The sequence below is a fragment of the Miscanthus floridulus genome, chromosome 5 (genome assembly GCF_019320115.1).
Source record: "Miscanthus floridulus cultivar M001 chromosome 5, ASM1932011v1, whole genome shotgun sequence".
NCBI classification, from domain to species: domain Eukaryota; kingdom Viridiplantae; phylum Streptophyta; class Magnoliopsida; order Poales; family Poaceae; genus Miscanthus; species Miscanthus floridulus.
Window position 1 is genome coordinate 102,626,454 of NC_089584.1, and position 22,421 is coordinate 102,648,874.

Below are 22,421 nucleotides of genomic sequence, written 5' to 3' on the forward strand. Positions count from 1 at the left end.
TAGGAGCTGAAGGCCAAGGGTGAGCTCCATGGGCTCCCGTCCCTAACTTAGGTTGTTTTTTCTCTGGCTCGATCTTATTTCATTTTCCGTGGTGCAGAGTCAGAGGCGGAGGTCGTTCGGGCCACCGAAGCTTCCAGCGCGGTGCAGACGGTGCTTGAGACTGAGATCGGGGAGCATGAGGCGCTAAAGCGTGCTGCCCTTTCCACCTGTGAGGCCCTGGAAGTCGAGGGGGTTCAGTCGGGCAGCTCCCTGGGGAGCCACTTGATTGCGCTGAGCAGCCAGATGCGCGAGCGGCTCCGAGGGGCGCTGCACATGGGTGTCAAGCGGGCGATGGCCATCATCTCCTCTCACTACCTTGGTGTCGACCTCCTAGCCATCAGTGATGGCTACGTTATGCCTGATGATGACAAGGAGGCCCACGCGGTGGTCGCGAAGCTGCTGGAGGCGGTGGAAGGCCCTGGCACGGCGCTGGCGATGCTCTTTGAAGATGAGGTGGTTCCTCCCCTACCCTCTACCGGTGCTGGGGGCCCTGAGCCTTAATCTGGGCCCCGGGGGCTATGTAAAGATAGAATAGGGGTTATTTTTGTATCATAACGTTTGTGGCCGTCGAGGCTTTTATTTCTAACGTATTTGTGTTTTTTTGTATCATAACGTTTGTGGCCGTCGAGGCTTTTATTTCTAACGTATTTGTGTTTCTTAGTTGTTTTTCTCATGTTTCCGAGCCTTTGCCCTCTGTTGCTCCTGATCCGATTTCGTTTGCAAAACACCCCTTTGGGGCCTAAGCCATCCCTTGAGCGAGAGGTAGTGAGGGAGTGCCGTAACCCGGGGGCGTAGGCTGTCTCGCGACTCAGCCGGCCTCTTGCTTAGGAAACAGACCTTGGTCCGAGGAGTCTCTACAAATGATTCGTCAGAGCCTGCTAGAGACTTGGCATAGGAATTTTTTCGAAAAGCAACTAAAAAAGGCGCGTGGGACCTAGGGGAAGTCCCCCATCTAGCCCCCGAGGGAGGCTTGGTTCTGCTAAGGCAGAGCCAAGTCTCCCTTATTGTGTTTATTGTACTGCCGAGACCTACTGTGGGCTCGGGGGGGGGGGGGGGGGTTCCTCGAAAAGTAAAGACCAACTAAAGAGCGCTTTTTTAATTGCATTTCGAGAAACGATATATACAATGCTTGGAAATTTAGGGATAAAAGCGACGTAGCTGTTCTATGTTCCAAGCATTGGTGAAGATTTCGCCCTTCTCGTTGGCCAGCTTGTAGGTCCCGGGCTTCAGGACTTGGGCGATGATGTACGGTCCTTCCCATGGCGGGGTCAGCTTGTGGCGACCCTTGTTGCTCTGTGCTAGCCTCAGCACTAGGTCGCCTACCTTCAGGTCTTGGCCTCGGACGCGTTGGGCCTGATAGCGCCGCAGGCTCTACTGATACTTGGCCGAGTGTAGTAGCGCGATGTCTCGGGCTTCCTCTAGCTGATCGAGGGCGTCCTCTCGGGTTGTGCGGTTGCTTTGTTCGTTATAGGCTTACAGCCTCGGGGAACCATATTCCAGGTCGGTGGGGAGGATGGCCTCGGCCCCATAGACTAGGAAGAAAGGCGTGAACCCCGTGGCTCGGCTCGGAGTGTTCCTCAGGCTCCAGATGACCGATGGGAGCTCGGCGAGCCATTTCTTGCCAAACTTTTTCAACCGGTTGTGAATTCTTGGCTTGAGGCCTTGTAGGATCATGCCGTTGGCACGCTCTACTTGGCCATTGGTCCTTGGGTGTCCTACGGCTGACCAGGCCACATGGATGTGGTGGTCGTCACAAAACGTCAGGAACTTTTTGCTGGTGAACTACGTCCCATTGTCGGTGATGATGGTGTTGGGGACCCCAAACCGGTGGATAATGTTAGTGAAGAACAGCACCGCTTGCTCAGATTTGATTCGATTGATCGGACAGGCCTTGATCCATTTGGAGAACTTGTCGATTGATACCAGTAGATGCGTGTAGTCCCCGGGGGCCTTTTGCAGAGGCCTGACCATGTCGAGCCCCCACACGGCGAACGGCCATGTGATGGGGATGGTTTGCAAGGCCAGGGCCGGGAGATGTGTCTGCCGAGCGTAGTACTAGCAACCTTCGCAGGAGCGTATTAGCTTGGTAGCATCAGCGACTGCCGTCGGCCAGTAGAACCCTTGGCGGAAAGCGTTCCCTACAAGCGTCCGAGGCGCCGCATGGTGCCCGCAGGCGCCTGCGTGTAAGTCCCAAAGCAGGGCTTGGCCCACCTCGGAACTGATGCATCGTTGAAGGACGCCTGAGGGACTTCACCTGTATAATTTGCCATTGTAGAGGGCGTAGGTCTTGGCTCGGCGCACAAGCTGTCGTGCTTCAGTTCGGTCGTCGGGAAGCTCCCCCCGGTCAAGCCTTGGTATCGGCATCGGGGAAGAGGGCTCCGACAGCCTCTTCTCCTGAGGCAAAGCTGGTGGCGATGTCGAGGAGCGTGGCAGCAGAGCGTGGGACGTTGCGACCTAACTCTCGGACCAAGTCCCGACAAGTGGTGCCGGAGAGGAAAGCCTGGACGATCTTCGAGTCGCCGACGCTGGGTAGCTCGGTGCATTGTTTGGAGAAGCGCTGAATGAAGTCTCGGAGAGACTCGTTCGGCTTCTGGCGACAGCTCTTAAGATCCCAGGAATTCCCAGGGCGCACGTATGTGCCCTAGAAGTTTCCGACGAAGATCCTCACCAAGTCACGCCAGTTGTGGATTTGCGAGGGAGGGAGATGCTCGAGCCAGGCTCGTGTCGAGTCCGACAAGAGCAAAGGGAGATTGTGGATGATGAGCAGGTCATCGTCCGCGCCACCTAGCTGGCAGGCCAGGCGGTAATCGGTGAGCTAGAGCTCCAGGTTGGTCTCGCCGCTGTACTTCGCAAGATTGGCCGGCTGTCGGAACCGGGCGGGGAAAGGAGCAGCGCAGATGGCCCTGCTGAAGACCCGAGGGCCTGGCGGCTCAGGGGAAGGACTGCGGTCCTCACCGCTGTCGTAGCGACCGCCTCAGTGTGGGTGGTAGCCCCGGGCGGGCCCCTCGTTGTCGTGGCGTCGTCGCCTGCTGACCACCTCATGGTCTCCCTACACCTCGCGTCGATTGCCGAGACGATCCAGAAGCACGGGGACCCTGTGGGCTATCGGCGCTCAGTCGAGGTCAGGACAAGCCGAGGCTTCCCTGTCCTGCCGAGGCGGTGCCGTGAGAAGGTTCGAGGCGCCCCCGCGCCGTCGGGAGGTGGAACTCTCGGCCTACTGAACCGCAGCGGTCTCTAGAAGATCACGGAGCTCGCCGCGGACCCGCCGCCCCTCCGTGGTAGAAGGCTCGGGCATTGCGTGAACCAGTATTGCCGTAGCCACAACGTTCTGGCTGGCGCAATTGAACACTGGGGGTTGCTCGCTTCCTTCGTCGTCATGGATGCGGTGATACACATCGCGAGCTCTTCGTCGGGCTCCCCCACCTTCGCCGCGGCCTCGCTATTCCTGTTCGAGAGAGTCTCGAAGCTGTTGCAGAAGGAGTTGGTCTTGCTCGACCTTGGCCTGGAGCTCACGGAGTTGCTCTAGGTCTGGGCGCTGAGGTCGTGCAAGAGTGACGTTCTCATTTCGTGCGGTCGGCAGGGCATTGCGTGGGGGCGTGACGGCGCCCGCCCCTGGATGAAGTGGGGAGTGGCTACCTACCCCCTCATCCTCTTCGCCTGCCCTCGGCATCCCAAGCCCGACGTGAAAACACTCGCGAGTGGGGTCGTAAGTGCCTTCGTCGTTGGAGTCGGAGTAGCCGAAGCAGTAGTCGCTTGCGGCCAAGAACTGGCGCAAAGTCCCAGGGTCGTGGAGCTCGGAGAAATCCACTCCGAGCCATGCCTCGTCCTCATCCGAGGAGTCAGCGTGGGTGCTTAGGTCGAGACCGAAGCGCTGGCAGCGTTCTGAGGGACTCTCATGAGCAGCAGCGTACGCGTAGGTGTAAGAAGCGGTGGCATTTTTCAACCCAAAGGGGTACGGGGATGATGTCGTTGCCAGATTCTGCTCCGCCGGGGTCGGTTCTTCAGGGAGTGGTGGAGCGGAGCTTGACGACTGGGCATCATCGCGAGCCACCGACGATTTCCCTTTGTCCAAGCTCAGGCCAGACAGGTCCCCAGCCAGGGACCCCGTACCAACAGCTGGTTGTAGGATATCGGCGGGGAGTGGCGTGCTGCCCCGGGTTCGCGTAACGTCGGGGTGGTCTTGCCCGTGTCGTGCCTGGCGAGCATGGCGAGAGCGGCCGCTCGGGCGCCGCCTGCGCCTGGGCTGCCGGTGCGTAACTTCATCGTCGGGCGGTGGGGCTCGAGGAGCGAGGAGTACCATGTCGTACTCATGCCCTAGAGACATGAACTCTAGGCTCCCGAACCAAACTATGGTGCCGAGATGCAATGGTCGCATGGGGTCTGCCATTCGGAACCTGCTGGGATGACGAAACTGACACGCAGACGCCCCCTACCTGGTGCGCCAACTGTCGGTGTTTCGGACCGAGGGGTCCTCAACCGACTAGTGAATTTGTTCTACGTGCTCCCGATTCCGGATGGTGATGCAAAGAGACACAAGGTTTATACTGGTTCAGGCAATCGGCGCCCTACGTCCAGTCTGAGGGATAGAACTTGTATTCCTTACACCGAAGTGCTCGTAGTAGGGGGTTACAAGCTAGGGGAGAGAGGGAACTTGTCCCAGGTCTCGGCAGGGTGTCGTGGGGCCGTCTGAGACGTTGCTCTCAAGCGGCTGGAAGGTGTGCGTGTGTGTCCTCCGGGCGTCCCCTCTAAGTGGCCCAAGTCCTCTCCTTTTATAGTTGAAGGGGGGACAAGGGCAGTACATGTATTACTATGCGGCGTCGTGCCGACAGGGACGGCATGTCCAAGCCCTGTGGCCTGTTCCTGTGGCGGCGTGGTCGTCGGAGCGGCCCATCCTTGGAGTACTGGGGCGGCGTGGTCGTCCCATCAGGTCCTGTGTGTCGTGGAAGCCCCAGGAATGCCTCGGAGTGGACGTGGCGGCGACCATAAGCCGCTGTGGACGGACTATGCACGAGGCTGAAACTTGGTCAGGGCTAAGGCTGGTACTGCGGTGGGGGGGTCTCGGCAGGCGCGGACCCCAACATTGCCAAGGCCTTGATGTACAGTGCCGAGGCCTTGGTGTACAGCGTCAAGGCCTTGAGCGGGCGGCTGATCGTGGACACAGGGGTAAGACACAGTGGCCAGTAACCCCCGCCACATCCTGTCCCAGGCACTGACGGCGGTTGATCGTGGTCACAGTGTTTGGACACAGTGGCCGGTAATCCCCGTCGTGCCCTGTCCTGGCCAGTATGGTGCTGATGCGACTTCGGATCACGTCGGTCTTTCCCCTGTCCTGTGCGTTGTGGAAGCCCCAGGAATGCCTCGGAGTGGATGTGGCGGTGACCATAAGCCGCTGTGGACGGACTATGCACAAGGCTGAAACTTGGTCGGGGCCGAGGCTGGTACTGCGGTGGGGGGGTCTCGGTAGGCGCGGACCCCAACATTGCCGAGGCCCTGATGTACAGTGCCGAGGCCTTGGTGTACAGGGCCGAGGCCTTGAGCGGGCGGCTGATCATGGACACAGGGGTAGGACACAGTGGCCAGTAACCCCCACCACATCCTGTCCCAGGCGCTGACGGCGGCTGATCGTGGTCACAGTGTTTGGACACAGTGGCTGGTAATCCCCGCCGTGCCCTGTCCTGGCCGGTATGGTGCTGATGCGACTTCGGGTCGCGTCGGTCTTTCTGTGACGTTGAGCCGCTGTCCGGCTGAGATCACGGGAGTGGTTGAAAGCATTAATGGGACGTGACCGGCTGTCGGGAGGGTTGGCCGAGGCGGGGGGCGACGGACCGCGGGCAAGCCGGCCTCGAGCGACACGGAGAATGGGACCTCGCGCAAGACAAAGATCAGGCTCCTTGCTGAGGCTCCACGTGAGAGGCCTCGTGCGGTATGGGGAACGTGCCTCCTGCTGAGGCCTTCTGTGGAGAGCCTCGGGCGAGGCGAAGACGGCGTTTCCTGCCGAGGCCTCCCTAGGGAGCCTCGCCGGGCTGTCGAGACCTCCTTCTCGGGGCTCGAGGCGAGGAGGAGGAGGACCCAGTGGGCCTGGTCGCGACGGGGAGGGGCCCACGACTTATCCTTTTGCTTTTATCATCATTATTATTTTTTAGATGGGACTTGGGCAACCCATTTGACGTTTTGCTTGGGGTACCCCATTCTAAGGTACCCGACAATACTTAAAGCTTTGTTTGATATATTTTATTCGATGCAAAAGAGCTTATCTAGTTCTATGATTAAATCCATGCAGCAACCACTGGATTTGTATAGGCGTCGATGTAGGGAGGAGCATGTCATGGGTCTTTGATTCAATAGATAGGGACCCGGCGTCGGTGCAGAAAGTGACCAATACGTAAATATTTATAGTTTTATCGTACGTTGTGATCGGATGTGACCTAGCACTCAATGACACAGGGTTTATACTGGTTCAGGCAATGTGGCCTACGTCCAGTTTAAGTTGGTCGGTGACTTTATTCCTGAGCCTAGATGCTCAAAGTTTGCTGTGGGGTTACAAATGGAAGGGAGAAAGATGGAGGTTGCAAGAGGCCCAGTCGAACTCTAGTCTGAAGGGCCGAGAGCGATGGGAGCTCCGCTATGTGCTAAGTGTTCGAGCGTGTGCTCAAGGTTTGAACCTAGTAGTTATGTTGTAGTGTGTGAGTGAACAATAGGGAGAATTGTGTTCTTGCCCTTGTTCAGTACTCCAATTGTGATTTTGCCCCTACTATTTTAACTTTGTATTTTTGCCCTTGTTATTTTGAACTGAAGTGTCCGTCTGCCCCTGCTTTGGACGTCCGTCGGATGGCCATCGAATAGATGGATTAAAAAAATTCGAAACCTAAAAAGAAAAGTCTAAATGCCCAGACTGCCCCTTATCCTTTCTGGCTGTTTCTCGACTCCACAGGACACCGACCGCATCGGAGAGGGACGGAGCGGGCAGCGCGGTTCTAGGCGGCGGAGCGTGCGGCGTGGGTGCGGCGGCTCGAAGTAGCGTCGGCATCAGGGCGGGCGGAGCAGGTGCGGCATCGGGGCAACGTGGCGTGGAGCAGGCCGGGGCGCAGGGGCGGGCAGAGTGGGCGGCTCCGGTGCCTGGACGCCCGCTGCGCCTCTACATCGCCTCCGTCTACTCGGAGCGCGAGGTCGCCGCGGCCGACGACTACCTTACCGTGGTGCGCGACCTCCACGCCGCTGTCAAGCAGCCCTCCCTCCCGGACCCGTCCTCCCTAGAGCAGTGCCGCGACGCGCTCCTCGCCTACGCGCAGGCCCTGGCGCTCGTGGAGCCCCGCTTCCCCATCTCCGCCGACCGCGCCCACGTCCACTCCCTCACCTTCACCTGGCACGATGCCTTCAAGGGGAACAAGAAGTGAGCCCTCGCCTCCGTCCACCTCGAGAAGGCCGCCGTGCTCTTCAACCTCGGCGCCGTCTACTCCCAGATCGCGCTTGCCGCGGACCGCTCCACCGACGCCGGGATCAAGACCGCGTGCGGCGCCTTCCAGAGTGCGGCGGGGGCATTCGCGTGGCTCAGGGAGAGCGGGGTCACGGCCAAGGCTGTCGCTACGGGGGCCACCACCGTGGACATCACGCCCGAGTGCGCCGGCATGCTGGAGAAACTCATGCTCGCGCAGGCGCAGGAGTGCTTCTTTGAGAAGGTCATTAGTGGAGGGAAGCCACCCGCGCTGTGCTCCAAGGTGGCGCGGCAGGTGCGTGATTACTTCCTATTGTTTAGGTTTTGCGATATGGGAGCTTAGTTTGGATTGATGTGGAATGAATGAAAGCTCTGAATGTTTCTTAAGTTGTTTAGGAATTAGCAAGCAAGTTCGTGTGTGTATCCAGTTGTGAGATTAGTTCCTACAATTGATTTGATTTAGTTATATATGATGACTTAATTGTATATGAGTTGCACGGTTCATTTTAGCTACCATTAATACAACACATTCTTATTCATGATGCCGTACAGTTCTTTCTTCTGCAAAACTTTGGTGTCAATGTGCTATCTAACTAATTCTTCGTCATTACATGTTCACATATCTTTTCAGGTGGGCATATTCTATGAAGAAGCATATGCAGCTCTCAGTGCACCTCCTCTAAGTCAGCACTTTGATAAGACATGGGTGTCCCATGTCCAGCTGAAAGCTGCTCAATTCTACGCCGATGCTTGCTATAGGTATTCATTAGATCTTCATCAGAAAGAAGAAATTGCTGAGGAAATTGTACGTTTAAAGATTGGTATGAGTGCCTTGGCAGATGCTAAGAAGACTGCGAAGGGAGTTGCTGCCCAGCTTCTGGATTCAGTCAACAAGCTGGAAAGTAACATGAAAACCAACTTGGAAAGGGCTATGAAGGAGAATGATCGTGTTTACCTGATGCGGGTTCCAGCTGCTGGTTCCTTGGGAGCCCTCCCTGCAGTGTCCCTTGTAAAGCCTACCTCTTTGGCTGAAGTTTTAGATGCCAGCAAGGAAAGGTTTTTTTCATCACTTGTGCCTAATGACAGCATGAAAGCACTCTCTAAGTACACAGAGATGGTAGATAATATTATCCGGACCCAAGTAGAGAAATTACAGCAAGCTAGTGAGATCACTAGAGTCAGGCTGAAGGAAATGGACTTACCAGATTCTATTCTTTCATTGGAAGGAAATATAACCTTGCCCTTGGATCTGAAGGAAGACGTAGAGGCTGTGCAGATAAGTGGTGGCCCTGCTGGCTTAGAATCTGAGTTGCAGCAGCTTAGGGATTTGAGCAGGGTCAATCAGGAACTACTTGTTCAGACTGAAGAACTTCTACAGAAGGAGGCGAATGAAGACGCACAATTTCGTACACAATTTGGGAGTCGTTGGACTAGACCTCAATCAAGCACCCTAACAAGAATATTCAGGATAGATTGAATCTGTTTGCTTCTAATCTCAAGAGAGCTGCTGATAGTGATTCTCTGATTGAACGAGGCGTGAAGGAGAACTATCCATTGATGCCTATCCTTGACAAAAGACCGGTGAGAGTTTAACAATAGTATATAACACGGTGTAGTTGCTTTTGTGGACATGTGACATGGTGTAGACCTGTAGCTTTTGTGGACATGTTTTTTTCACAACTTTTGTGGACATGTTGATATGTTGTATGGTAGACTTTGAAATGTTGTGGTTCTCCATGATTTTTCTTATGTGTTTTATATGTGCTTCATATTGTTGTCATGATGCTAGCAAAATATAGCAAAGGTGCTGCCAAAATTTTGAATATTTATCAATATTAAATCTGAGTTCAAATAATTATAATTAGACATACAATAAAAAAGTCTAATTCTAAATCAGGGTAAAATCACAATTAGGCATAACAAACAGGGGCAAAATCGCATGGGCATTTATGTCCTTTTGTACAAAGTTTAACACCGTTAGGGGTGGATGACGGAGCAGGGGCAAACTGGTGCTTCGTGAATGGCACAGTAAGGGTAAATTCACAAAGTCAAAAAAATAGGGGCAAAATCACAATTTCGATACAAAACAAGGGTACAAACGCAAGAGCCCCTAAACAATAATATACAAATATAATTTATATACAATTATATTAACTTAATTAATATATATCTAAATTATGATTATTTAAATAAATTTAATTCCCATGATCCAAACGGGTGATAGCAACAAGTCAAGAAGTGCTCCTTGCGTTGTTGGCTTGTTGAGCGCTGCTGTAGCAGTAGCAACATACTGTTCCTGCATAGGAGTACGTGATTAGTAGAAGTCATTTGTTTATGCATCTTCGAACAATTTCTCTTCGAGGGAACGACCCTTTTTTTCCCAACCGAGACTATTCTCCTTTCTTTTTGCAAAACAACTGAGAGAATTTTCCTTCTAATGTCCCACCAAAAAGAAAAATAATTTTCCACGAAGAATGAAGAAAAAGGCACTTCCAGTAGTGAAGAAAAAAATATTTTTATATGGGAAATATCCGGGATGAGCGATAACATGACTTCTTTTCGGCGTTGTGAACATAACATCCCCTGAAACAAAGCATATACCAGCGTCCAGTCCCAACCTTAGTGGGCCATTTTCCCTTTCTCGGCCTAATTGCGACCTTGGTCTCAGTCGTCAGGGCCACTTTTGTAAAACCTGCTTTGATTTTTCAAAATGTGAAAAGGTGTCCAGTTCATCGAAATCTTTTGGCTGCAAACAAGCATCTGCGGTTGCATCCATTTGCGGTTGCAAAGCATGGTCGTATACTCGTATATGAATCTCCTTTCTTGCAGCAAAGAGAAGAACCGAGCTTTCGCATCGTTTTCGCTGGCAGAAGTATCAAAGAAATCCATCATCAGAGGTCTTCATTCAGCATGAAGCAAACAATCTGCGCTTTAATTTCTCCTCGATCATCATTCATTCAGCATGACAGTTTTAAACCGTGCGATGTAAAAATATTTCTTTTCTCCATGCGCTCTTGGATATTTTTCTCCCCACCTTCTGCGACGTTGAATTGGAGAGGTACATACGACCAAGTAGTTAATTGCACGTATCTTAGTTGTTGTTGTTTTTGTGGTGGAGCCTACGAATTTATTTTAGAATTTATCAACGCTTTTGCAAGTCGTTGACTTAGTACGATATTATTCTTTCTTTAGAAAACGTATGCGTGTGTTAGCCAAAAAAAAAAGTTAACTGCACAGCCTGATCAGATGTTAGACGCAGGAACAGACATGAGACGACGAGAACGTTGGCCGCGGCTGTGTCTCGCATCAATTCTGATTTCTGAGAGAACACCGCACCACCGGCCACCGCTTCGATAGCCAAGAAACAATAAAAAATAAAAAAAACAAATGTCAGACTATACAACTACTCCCTCTGTCAACAAAACACTTAATTACGGGTTATGTGCCAGCAAAAATACTTTATGTTGGGCCAAATTTCTAGTGAATACTATTTACATTTATGACTTCAAATTAATTTATTAAGAAAATATATTTTATAATAAATCTAATAATATTTATTTGATGTCATAAATATTAATATTTTTTATCTATAATTAATTAAATTTGGGATACTAAACCAAGATACTCTGTTGAATTACGTGTTTTTTTTTGAGACGGAGAGATCACGGAAACTGTGAGAGGTCTTCTCGAAGAACGTGCGAGCCTAGCTAGGAGTGACTCGCTAGCGCGCTGCCATGTCTTTGCTCTGACCAATGAGGTTTCAGCTTGACTAGCAATTTGTACATTGTTGGGGACGCCCTAAGCACCGGCAAGATACGTGCGCTCCCATCAGCATATGCACGTCCATCTTACCATCTTCTGAAGGTGGACACTTTGGACATATTTGCTCCACAGTTCGTCCAGTTGGCGTTTCGCGTGTGGTCTAGATTCACGTCACGTGCTAGCACGGTTCTTTCACCTGTTCTTGCTGTCCTCTGTTCCGCTGCCGTCGTGCTGAGATCGGAACCAGGGCAGGTCAGTAGAGTACTTCGTTAACGGGAATAACGCTTTCTGGTCTAAGGATAAAATCCCGGCAACACATGAACTCCTATCAACATACGCTTTTTGGCACAATGGCACATGCATGTCGGTTTATCTTGTTCCGATGTACTCTACTCGCTCTGTTCATTGAGTGTGTTTGTTGATTGGTTTCTGCACTAATAAATTGGCTGATGCTGGTTTGTCGTGAGAGATTGGTTTCTGGACTGATAAATTAGCTGATGCTGGTTTGTCGTGAGAGAAAAATATTGTTGGCTGACTGATAAGTCCTGACTGAAACCAACAAGCGAACAGGCTGATGAAAACATGCAACCATGGGTTGCGTGCTAGAAAAGGCAGCTCACGTTTAACCAAATTTCTGTGAATAGTATTCATATTTATGGCTCCAAATCAATTTATTATAAAAATATATTTCTTAATTAATCTAATAATATTTATTTGATATCACAAATATTGATACTTTTTTATCTATAATTGATCAAACTTAAGATACTAAAACGTAACACTGTGCTAGAATTGCATGTTTTTCTGGACGGAGGGAGTACGAATATATCCAGACTGAAACCTTCGTGTGCTGTTTGGTTCAAATTTTGGGACAGTAATGTTAATGTAATCATTTACCACAATATGTTACAATGCAATACTTTACTCCTTCGGTCCCTAAATATAAGTATTTCTCGCTTTCTGAGAAATAACTTTGATTAATTTTATATAAAAAAAATATTAATATTTACAATGCATAATTGATATCATTAGATAAATCTTTGAATCTAGTTTTTTAATAAATTTATTTAGATATACAAATGTTGCATGTATTTTCTATAAATTTAGTCATATGACAAAAAAACCTAAAACGACAAATAATAAGGGAGGGAGGAAGTACGTCTTCTGTTTGGTTTCGAGGCTGAAGAACGCAATGGACAACGCCAGAAAGTGGGCAGCATCGTCGTTATGAAGGCCAGGTATCTGATACCGCGTCGATCGATTAGGCAGCAGCTGAAACAAACAATAAATAAAGTGATCAGGTGCCGCTGTTAATATGCAACAGGGTAAAACGCCCGAACCAAACACGCTCAGACCCACCCTCACACGAGCCATAAAAATAAGCAATTGCTGACAATCACATTAGATCCAATACACAAATCTGGAACAATTGTTGACAATATCCGGCAAATATCCCAATAGTTGGCCTACAGACTAGACATCCAGCTCTGACGCGTTTGCGAACATACTAATTTAGTCATACAACAGGTTTAACACAAGCTCACAAAGGCACAAGCCCCTCAAGGGTACAGCTCTAGGAGCATCGGAGGACAGATCCAATGTCAATTGGGGCCATACTTATGGCCAAGAAACTACATCACCGACTCAGTTTTCACAGGATTGAATTCCACGATAACCACATGACTCAATTTCTCGGAGCACAGCTGGCCAAGTGAGCCTTGAAATTCTCCAGTTCTGTAAGAACTTCATCCTCAGGGCGGTAGATCAAATCACTCATGCGCCATATCTGCACAAACAAAACAGTAAGAATAGAAGGCAATCATTAGTAGATTTAGTAACTCCAATTAACTATGAAAATGCAGATTGATATTTCTCTTATAAAATCACTTGTTTGCAATATTGCAAGAAAGAGATGTACCTGCAGTGTTCCACCTCCACCAGTGCTCTCACCATCATCAGAGACACTGACAATTGTCCAAGGATCTGACGAATTCCAGTGGAAGTCTACGATCTTATCCCTGCCAAGATGTACAGCATGAATTATGAAATGCATGGCAAAAATAGAAGCATGTATGCAAAGGGTTAGTTTTGCATCTGAGACAAACACAACAAACCTATGACCAGCATGCTGAAAGAAAAGCCCAGATGGGACATTAGAATTTTTCTTCTTCCCAACCTGCCAGTACAAAAACTTATATTAGTCAGGCCAGAGAAGTACAAGAGAAATCACAGGCAACTGAATCCAATCACCTTCACCAATAGTTGTGCATGTTTCCTTCAGAAAAGAATAGTTCAGTTTATATGAGTGGTTACCTTCTCATGGTCCCACACGTTTAAGAAACCATCTTCCGCAGAACTTCCAAAAACAGATGCTCTGTCAGGTGACCACTGCAATCCAAAACACTAGAATTATGGCAAAAAGGTATCCAAAAACATCATAGGTGTCAACCATATCTGTATAAAGAGAACATAATAGAAAAATTATTATCTTGACATGCCTGAACACAAAGAACAGCAGCTTTATGGCCCTCAAATTTGTGAATTGGAGCACCAGCTCCTCCCGAACCCAGATTGCGACGATCCCACATTCGGACAGAGTTATCGGCAGAACTGAAATATCAATTGAAACATTCATTACTTAAATATGTAAGGAACTGATGGAAATGGAAAAAAATCACAAATTATGCTGAATTAAGCCTTAATGCCATCATACCCAGTTAAGATATAGTTAACGTCAAGGGGATTCCAATCAACACAGTGAACATCTCCACTGTGAGCTTTCTCAACCTGGAAATAAAGAATAAATAACTTTTAACGTCATAGTTCATACTGAATGTAAAATTTCCATTTCCTGAGAAAGAAGATCGACAGGTACACCATATTACCAAAAAAACACACCCTGTTTGGAAGAAGTTTTTTAAAGAAAAAAACTGAACAAAATATTGTTCACCAGAACCAATAAATCTCTCAATTTTTCAACACATTATATCAATTGGGTTAATGAAATGAATAACTATTCGAGAAAACAGAATTAGAAGCAGAAGAATCATGCAACAGGTAAATAATTCCATGTGAGTCACAATGGTCTCGTTAAAAGCTAAAAGCCTATCACCTCTTTGCTTGAAGCTATGTTATTACAAAAGAAGGCACATTGCATTCACGCACTCAACTTCGGCCAAAAACATACTTGATCCTATTAGATGCGGAACAGAAGAACGTCACCTTAACAGCTGGGCCAGTGCCAGTTCGAGCATCCCACAGAATAAGACAAGCATCATCACCCACACTACAAAACTCCTGCGCACTACATCCCCGAAAAGAAAAGAAAAGAAAAGGGTATTAATATAAATGAAAATAAGGCATATTCACAAACAAGACCACTGATCCTAACAGCATTAAACAAAAAGAATTGTTTTAACAATGAACATTTGAAAAATTGGATGATGATGATGTTGATATATATGCTAATGTTTGGAGTCCATCCATTGTTTCGAAGGCAACCAGAAAATAGATAACACTATTTACCTGGAAGGGCAGAACTGAACATCTTCAACAGTGCTGTCATGTCCGTGGAATATACCTCTAGGATCAACTTTAGGACTCTCTTTTTCAGTTGCAGTTTTACCAGACTGCTTGCTGCCAGATCCTCCAGGAGAAGACGAGGAATCCCCAAGGGCAGATATGTGGTCTTGGATGCTCCACAAGACAACAGATTTGTCCTTTCCTATTTAAGTTATGTATTTGAACAAAACACAGGTTATCATTTATCAAAGCGCAATAAGCAATAGACTTTGAAAAAGGACTGCCCTTTTCATAGGGTCTGTATAGCTGGAAAACAGAACTTTGCAGTCCCAAAAAAATTTCATGTAAATCATCTTAGGTCCAAACTGAACTTAACCACGTGGTTATTACATAGGCTGATATGGTGTGGTGACGACTAAGGTTCCATTCTAATTTATTTTCCATGTATCTTAAAGTTGACATGGTATCTCTCATTCTATCAGACAGCTAAATCAGGATTGAACCTGCTCACACTTGCATGCACTGGTTTCCATGAAATCAAAAGTTGAGTTCACAAGTCTGGGAGGGGCCCAAGTGACAATTGCATATTCTCAATAAATAAATCGAACGTGAGCCAGGAACATTTATTACTTGTTAGAAGACAAATAATTCAATCATTAACTGTTATGACAAATCTAGTCTAGTATATTAAGATAACTAACACTTGTAAGCATCACAGAGAGCGAGCTCATGGCACAAGATTTTAATTTTAAATAACGGCTACCTTCAGTCCCAACAAAGTGCCATAATGGGCATGGACAGTATCCAACTCTCGATAATAAATTTTCCAAAAGAGAACATAGTCAATTGGAGTTAAAAAGACGCTGCTGCACAGATTTATGCGTCAAATGGATTGAGACATAAATCCTAGGGCACAAGATTGACTAATGACTAAGTAATTAAATGCAACAGGTAGTAGAACATACACATTTTTGTGAAGAAAGATACACATCCTAAGGGGAAGGACACTTGCCAATGCAATAAGGGAACATATTGTCATTCCACGAGACTTACTTGGAGCTAAAGCTTGCGCATGAGACATCCAAACAAACTAGATAAATAGTTGACCCCTAAGGGAGTAGGAAAACACAAACGTACAAGATGAAAATAGGCTAACCTCCTGATAGGACATATGGTTCGGCTGGACACATGGCAAGCGCAAATTCCGCATTTTCCTTATGTCCCGTTAATATCTAACAAACAGTACATGCTAGTAAGCCCTGTGCCAAAAAAGAGTACATCTGACACACTGAACTAAACAATGAATCATACCAGATCAGGGCGAGATTCGGAAGCTCCCAGGACGGCATGTCTATTTGGCTGTGCTTCAACATCCCAAATAAGTACCTGAATGACAATGGAAAAAAGGTTGACACCCATAAAACCGCAACCCATTATGCCTCACAAGAATTAAACAGCAGTATAAAGGTCTGTACATACATCTGGACTGTCAGTGTGAGTGGCTATGATCTTACTGTTCTGTGGAAGCTCCCTGATTCTGTTAACCTGTTTGCAAGGTAAAGACACAAACAATGCATCAACCATCTGGTTTAATAAATCAGACAAAGCATCGTATAACTACAATTCAAATACGAAAGCAAGCTGAGGAACAAGGTTGAAAAGCCAATACATAGTGGCCACATTTTAGGATCTGCATGAGCAACATGTAAAAAGTAGACTAATAAAATACAAAAAGGCCAACTTCAATATAAAATAACCCTTACTTCACCAGGATGAACTATGGTCTTGTACTTCTTAACAAAAGGTGATCGTGCTTCCTCGTTAAACTGCAAAAGGAATGTAGATATCTGGTGAGCACTATCGTCTGGAACCATTCTAATGCAGTTTAGACAAAACTCTGACTGGAAAAAGTCTTAAGTTTCTGATTATGTTGAGATGAGAACTGGAATCAAAGATCAAAGAAACACCACAAGAGACACAGCTAAAACTAACGCATTTCTGCTTTCTCCAAACACAACTGTAATCAATGCAACAATCAATAACTAACCTGCGAGATATGTTCAGCTGCTGCAACCCTTGGTTTCACAACTTCACAGTTTGCGATAACCAGAGTATTAGGCACACTCCCATCCGTCTGAAAGCATAGCACAAAAGCAACCCCACAGTTAGCTAGCTCCAATAACGATAGCATGCATACTCATCAGCCAACAAAAACCTAAGCATTGACAGCATTTGCTTCTTCAAACTGATATAAAATAATACGTATATGCTTGCAGATGCACTTGCCTGCTCAGATAAGTAAAGGCGTTGACGATTCTTGTAGGTAGCTTTCTCAAACTGTGGCCCCCACCTGTTACCGAACAACCAGATATCAGTATCGTAAGTTGCAGAGTCACATGGAGGAGGGGACAAGCATCTTACAGAAAGCAGTTAATGTGCAAATATTTATCATTAGTTTCAAATTATCTGGTGAGATAACAGGATGCTGCACAAGCACAACTCTGATGCACTCATGCACATAAGGTGCATGACCAAAATCATGTTCCCACTCTAATCAACTGTGCATTAGGAATTTTCAGAGATTTGTTCAAATTGAACAAGTAGCCGCAGCAATAATAAGTTAATAACATTTTTTTGCTTAGTAATAAGTTAATAACATGAAGACAAGGCTTCTACCCCCTCAAACTGTCAAACAGTGACACCCGCCAAAACCCACCCACCCATAAACCCTAGCATCACAAAACGCTAATCCACCATCCAGACCCATCATTCCCGCCCCTTCCCACGCTATTCCCACCAACGCACGATCCATGGGACAGATCTAGAGTCACCGCAAGTACAACCCCGGATCAAAACCCTAGGCACGAACCACGCCCTACTCCATCTCACCAGCATCAAAACCCTAATCCTGCAGGAATCTTCAGGGAAACGGTGGCTACGGGCACGAAACAACCGAAAGGGCGAGCCGGAAGGAAGAGGAGGTGCGGTGGGCAGAGGAAGTTACCGGCAGGAGAGGGATGGCCAGACGAGGTTGTGGTTGGCAAACCAGTCGTAGAGAACGGGGATGACCGACTTCCACTGCGCGTAGCGCTCGTCCACCGCCGCCCTGGAGCCGCTTCTCTCCTTCATCTCCGACACCGCTGGTCGACGCCGGCGACTGCCCCGCGCCTCTCACTCCCACGGCACGCTCGCTGCTACTGCGAGAGCGTGCTGGCGTCTCGAGCCTGGACGCTTGTGGAGTCCCTGGTTCGGTGGTTCCGCCTGCGTTGCGAGCAGACAGAGGGATCCAATGTTCGGAGCGGAGCGGGGGCTGTCTGGGCTGGGCCGAGTAATCTTAAGGCCGGAGAGAGTATTTCGTGGCCTGCTATAAGTTGGGCTGGACCGTGGACCTTCTAATAGCCTGTGAAGAAGTTGGTTTTCGTTCATTTGGAAAAAATCCACATTACCTCAATTTTCGCGAAAGTCCGTTTTTCCTCCTGAACTCTAAAATTAGGCAAAACACCTCCCTCAACTTTTAAAACCGTTCATCTTAACTCCCTGGCCTAGTTATAAGCGGTTTTAAGGCAGTTTTGTCTTTTTTTTTATTTATTTTGGTTGAATCTTTAAAAAATCATAGTAAATCATAAAAAATCATAAAATGGAAAATCCAATTTTGTTGGACTCTACATGAGTAGATATACACATTGAACATATAATATAGTATGCTTTAGTACAAAGTTTATGTTGTAGCTTTAGATCTATGCTTTTTCGTAATTAAAATGAATAATTCATAGCTGCAGTTTCTATGGTCTAATTATGGTGAAACTTTTATGGTGGGCTAATTATTGTATGCTTAAACTATAGTAAAATTTTCATACTCATTTGATCATGTATAACTTAGTTATAGATTTCATTTAGGTTTATGCTTATTAAATATAAATAAATCTATAACTAAGCCATACGTGATTTAATGAGTGTGGAATTTTTAGTATAGTTCAATCATACAATAAGTAGTCCACCATAAAATTTTCATCACAATTGTACCATAGAAACTGCAGCTAAGAATTATTCCAATTAATTATAGAAAAGCATAGATCTAAAGCGACAGCAAAAACTTTGTACTAAAGCATATCATATTATATGTTCACTGTGTAATCTACTCACGTGAAGTCTAATAAAATTAGATTTTATATTTTATGATTTTTCTATGATTTACTATGATTTTTTAAAGATTCGGCCGAAATAAATAAATAAGAAAAAGACAAAATCGCCTTCAAAACTGCTTATAACAGGGTCAAGGAGGTAAGATGAACGGTTTTAAAAGTTGAGAAATGTGTTTTGCCCGATTTTGGAGTTCAGGGAGAAAAAACGGACTTTCGCGAAAATTGAGTGAGGTAATGTGGACTTTTTTCTTCCTTTTATTAGAAAAAAAATCTCCCCCTCCTTTGATTAAATAAAACCATTTATATTCCAATTGTTTTTTATAAAAAAATTACCATTTTTGTTATATTCAATACTCCTAGTATGTTTCAAGAGGTATTATATTGTGAAAACTGAGACTTTGGTGCGTTTCCGAGCTGCTATTGATTGCTTATATGCCTTTTTTATTGCAAATAAAATATATTATACGTCCTAATAAAATATGTATGATGATGATACAGACGAAATTGGCGGCCCTAGTCAACCTGTCAAGGCGGCTCTAGTTGTCTGCGTCTCTTCTCATCTACTCCTACGAGACTTGATCGGTGATTGTGAAGTACTACTTATTATTTAAGGAAAAAGTCTATTCCACCCCTCAATTATAGAGGTGGTTTACATAACCCCTCAACTATGAAACGATCTGATTTATTCCCTGAACTTTTCAAATCCATCTATTTTACCTCCCGGGAGGTTTTCAGCGGCTCTTCGCTACAGTAACATGTTTTTGCTACAGTAACGACGGTTTGCTACAGTGCCAGGGTTTTGTCTTTTTCTTGTTTCCGCTGAATCTTTGAAAAATCATAAAATGGAAAATCTAATTTTGTTGGACTCCACATGAGTAGATCTACACAGTGAACATATAATATAGTACGCTTTAGTACAAAGTTTTTGCTGTTGCTTTAGATTAATTGAAAAATCCAATTTTGTCTGTAATTAATTAGAATAATTCATAGCTGCAGCTTCTATGGTTCAATTGTGGTGAAATTTTTATGGTAGGTTAATTATTATATGCTTAAACTATAGTAAAAATTTCGTACTCATTGGACCATGTATAACTTAGTTATAGATAAATTCTAATTAATTACAAACAAAATTAGATTTTCTAATTAATATAAATCTACAGTAAAAGTTTTGTGCTAAAGTGTACCATATTATATGTTCACTGTGTAGATCTACTCATGTGGAGTCCAACAAAATTAGATTTTTCATTTTATGATTTTTCTGTGATTTACTATGATTTTTCAAAGATTCAGCGGAAATAAGGAAAAAAGACAAAACCCTGCCACTGTAGCAAAACCGCCGTTGAAAACCACCTAGGGGGTAAAATAGACGGTTTTGGAAAGTTCATGGGGTAAATCAGACTATTTCATAGTTAAAGGGGTTATGTAGACCACCCCATAATGAGGAGGGTGGAGTAGACTTTTTCCTATTATTTAACTTGAGCTCCCCGTGTTTGATAACGTGCAATCAAATTGAATACGTACGTACGAGTTTATAGGTGTAGTGATAGTGTGATACATAGTAGGAGTAGCTATGAATTGAAGTCAACGAAATGTAGTTAGGGGGTAGCTGAAATTTGAAAGGACGAGTTGGTTCGGCATATGTCGATTCTCGATTTTTCATGGGGACGTTAGCACGGGAACGGCATCATGATCTTTGATGGGGACGTTAAGCACTGACTACCGTTAATTCTTTCGCATGTTCAGACTGCTTTGCGCTAAAATAAGAGCTTGGAATATGTCGGTTATTCTCCATTTGGTCCGGCCGCTTATTCCTGAACATCCTACTCAAAAAGAAATATCATACCTTACCCAAAAGTCAATTGCTTCTCCTCACCATATTAGTTTAGCATTCTTTTTTATAAAATCCATACCTATCCTCAACGCCGTGGTAAGAGCAACCACGAGGTTCAGAGAAAGTATTCCATAGAGAATAAAAAAATAGGTACCAGGTAGCTGATACATTATAGCAGCAGTCTATAGCAAAGAAATAATAAAAGTTACCCATTGCGATATGCCCAGCCCACCAGAGAATAAAAAATATTATTTTAACTGTTCATCTGACACAACACATTAAACATACAAGGAGCCGTTGGCTCAGAAAGCTAGCCATTGGCCTCCTCTTCACGTGCCTGCTTGCTCCTCTACAAAACTGAAGGGCGCTGGCCTCATCTTCACTTGCCTGCTTGCTGCCTCTACGAACTCAAACTTGAAGCTTGTTGCTTAATTCTCAGCACCTGAGATCTACTCTAGAACACAACTTTCCAATGAAACCTCCCTTTAGATTTTTTTCAAACCTCTTGAATCAGGACTTTCCATCCCAGTACTCATCAGAGGGTAGTGGTCAGATCTCACCTCCTACACCCCAATCTCAGTTTTCCTTTGGAACATCCAACTTTCTGCAAAACTTCAATCCTTTTGGTCCTCCGGGAATCCACCCACAATATGGCCAATCTGCTCCCATATTTCAAGGTGTTCAACAACAAGGGAGTTGGCTTCAAGCACCTCCACCAGGCTTTCAAGGATTTCATCTGCATGAAAGTGTTGGTCCTTTGGATGCAACTGTAGGCAATAGGCCACCATCAGTGCTGCAATTCACCCATCTTGGTGGAGCTGCAGCCAATACTTCTTCTCATGGATCTGAGTCAAGTTCTTGATGCTCTGCACAACAAGAGAAGTAATCAGTCAACATTGAAGAGTTAGGTGATAGCAGCGAAGAAGAACCAAAGAGGCATCAACACATCAATTGGAGTGAAGAAGAAAATGATAAGCTATTCAGTGTATGGACAAAACACTCCACTGATCCTGTAATCAGCAATGACAGGAAATTTGAGTACTATTGGAAAGCTGTAGCCGCTGAGTTCAACGACAACGCACCAAATAATAGCCACAAGAGGTCAATCAAACAATTGAAGACACATTGGAGTGATGTCAAGAGGGATATCACAAAGTTCAGTGGAGCCTATGCTAAAGCTATGAATGCACGCAGCAGTGGGCAATCTGATGACATGGTGAAGAAAGCAGCCCATGAGTTTTTCAAGAATGGCAACAAGGGTAGGTCTTTTATATATGAGTACCTATGGGATGTGGTCAAGAAGATGCCCAAATGGCGTAGAATCATCCAAGAGGAGAGCATACCAAAAAGGATCAAGCTATCTAACTCAGGAGCATACACTTCTTCGTCCAACCAAGACACAGAGGGAGAAACCATGAGTAGAGAGGTACATCCCGAGGGGCAGAAGAAAGCGAAGGCAAGGCTGAAAGGGATAGGAAAAGCTGTTGCGCCATCTCCTTTGAGCAGCCAACCAAGTCAACATATGGTTATGTATCATGAAGCAATGTCAATGAAAGCAAAATCAGCAAGGGCTAAAAAGTATAACACCTATTTGAAACTGCTGGAAATAGATACCTCAAACTTCAGTGAAAAAGAGAAAAACAGGCATGAGAGCATACTGGATCAGATTACAAAAGACTTGGCTGAGGAGTAG

General features: G+C 46.2%; 2 protein-coding genes and 1 pseudogene across 2 annotated transcripts; 2 read left to right on the forward strand and 1 right to left on the reverse strand.

Annotated features, from left to right (window-relative positions):
- The first annotated feature begins 330 nt into the window (after positions 1-330).
- Positions 331-9,131, forward strand: LOC136455036 (vacuolar-sorting protein BRO1-like; annotated as a pseudogene).
- A 3,481-nt stretch (positions 9,132-12,612) lies between these two features.
- On the reverse strand, positions 12,613-18,018 carry LOC136452819 (WD-40 repeat-containing protein MSI4-like). The gene is made up of 15 exons (XM_066453409.1): positions 17,760-18,018; positions 17,042-17,105; positions 16,803-16,889; positions 16,519-16,581; positions 16,235-16,300; positions 16,067-16,141; positions 15,912-15,987; positions 14,759-14,957; positions 14,456-14,537; positions 13,947-14,020; positions 13,732-13,843; positions 13,547-13,621; positions 13,348-13,409; positions 13,152-13,251; positions 12,613-13,019 (listed from the first exon to the last, which is right to left on the reverse strand). Exons 1-15 carry the CDS (start codon positions 17,882-17,884, stop codon positions 12,918-12,920), a joined length of 1,362 nt encoding a protein of 453 aa, XP_066309506.1. The 5' UTR covers positions 17,885-18,018; the 3' UTR covers positions 12,613-12,917.
- Positions 18,019-21,378: 3,360 nt separating this feature from the next.
- On the forward strand, positions 21,379-22,421 carry LOC136455037 (glutathione S-transferase T3-like). Its single transcript, XM_066455228.1, has 2 exons — positions 21,379-21,476; positions 21,749-22,421. Exons 1-2 carry the CDS (start codon positions 21,379-21,381, stop codon positions 22,419-22,421), a joined length of 771 nt encoding a protein of 256 aa, XP_066311325.1.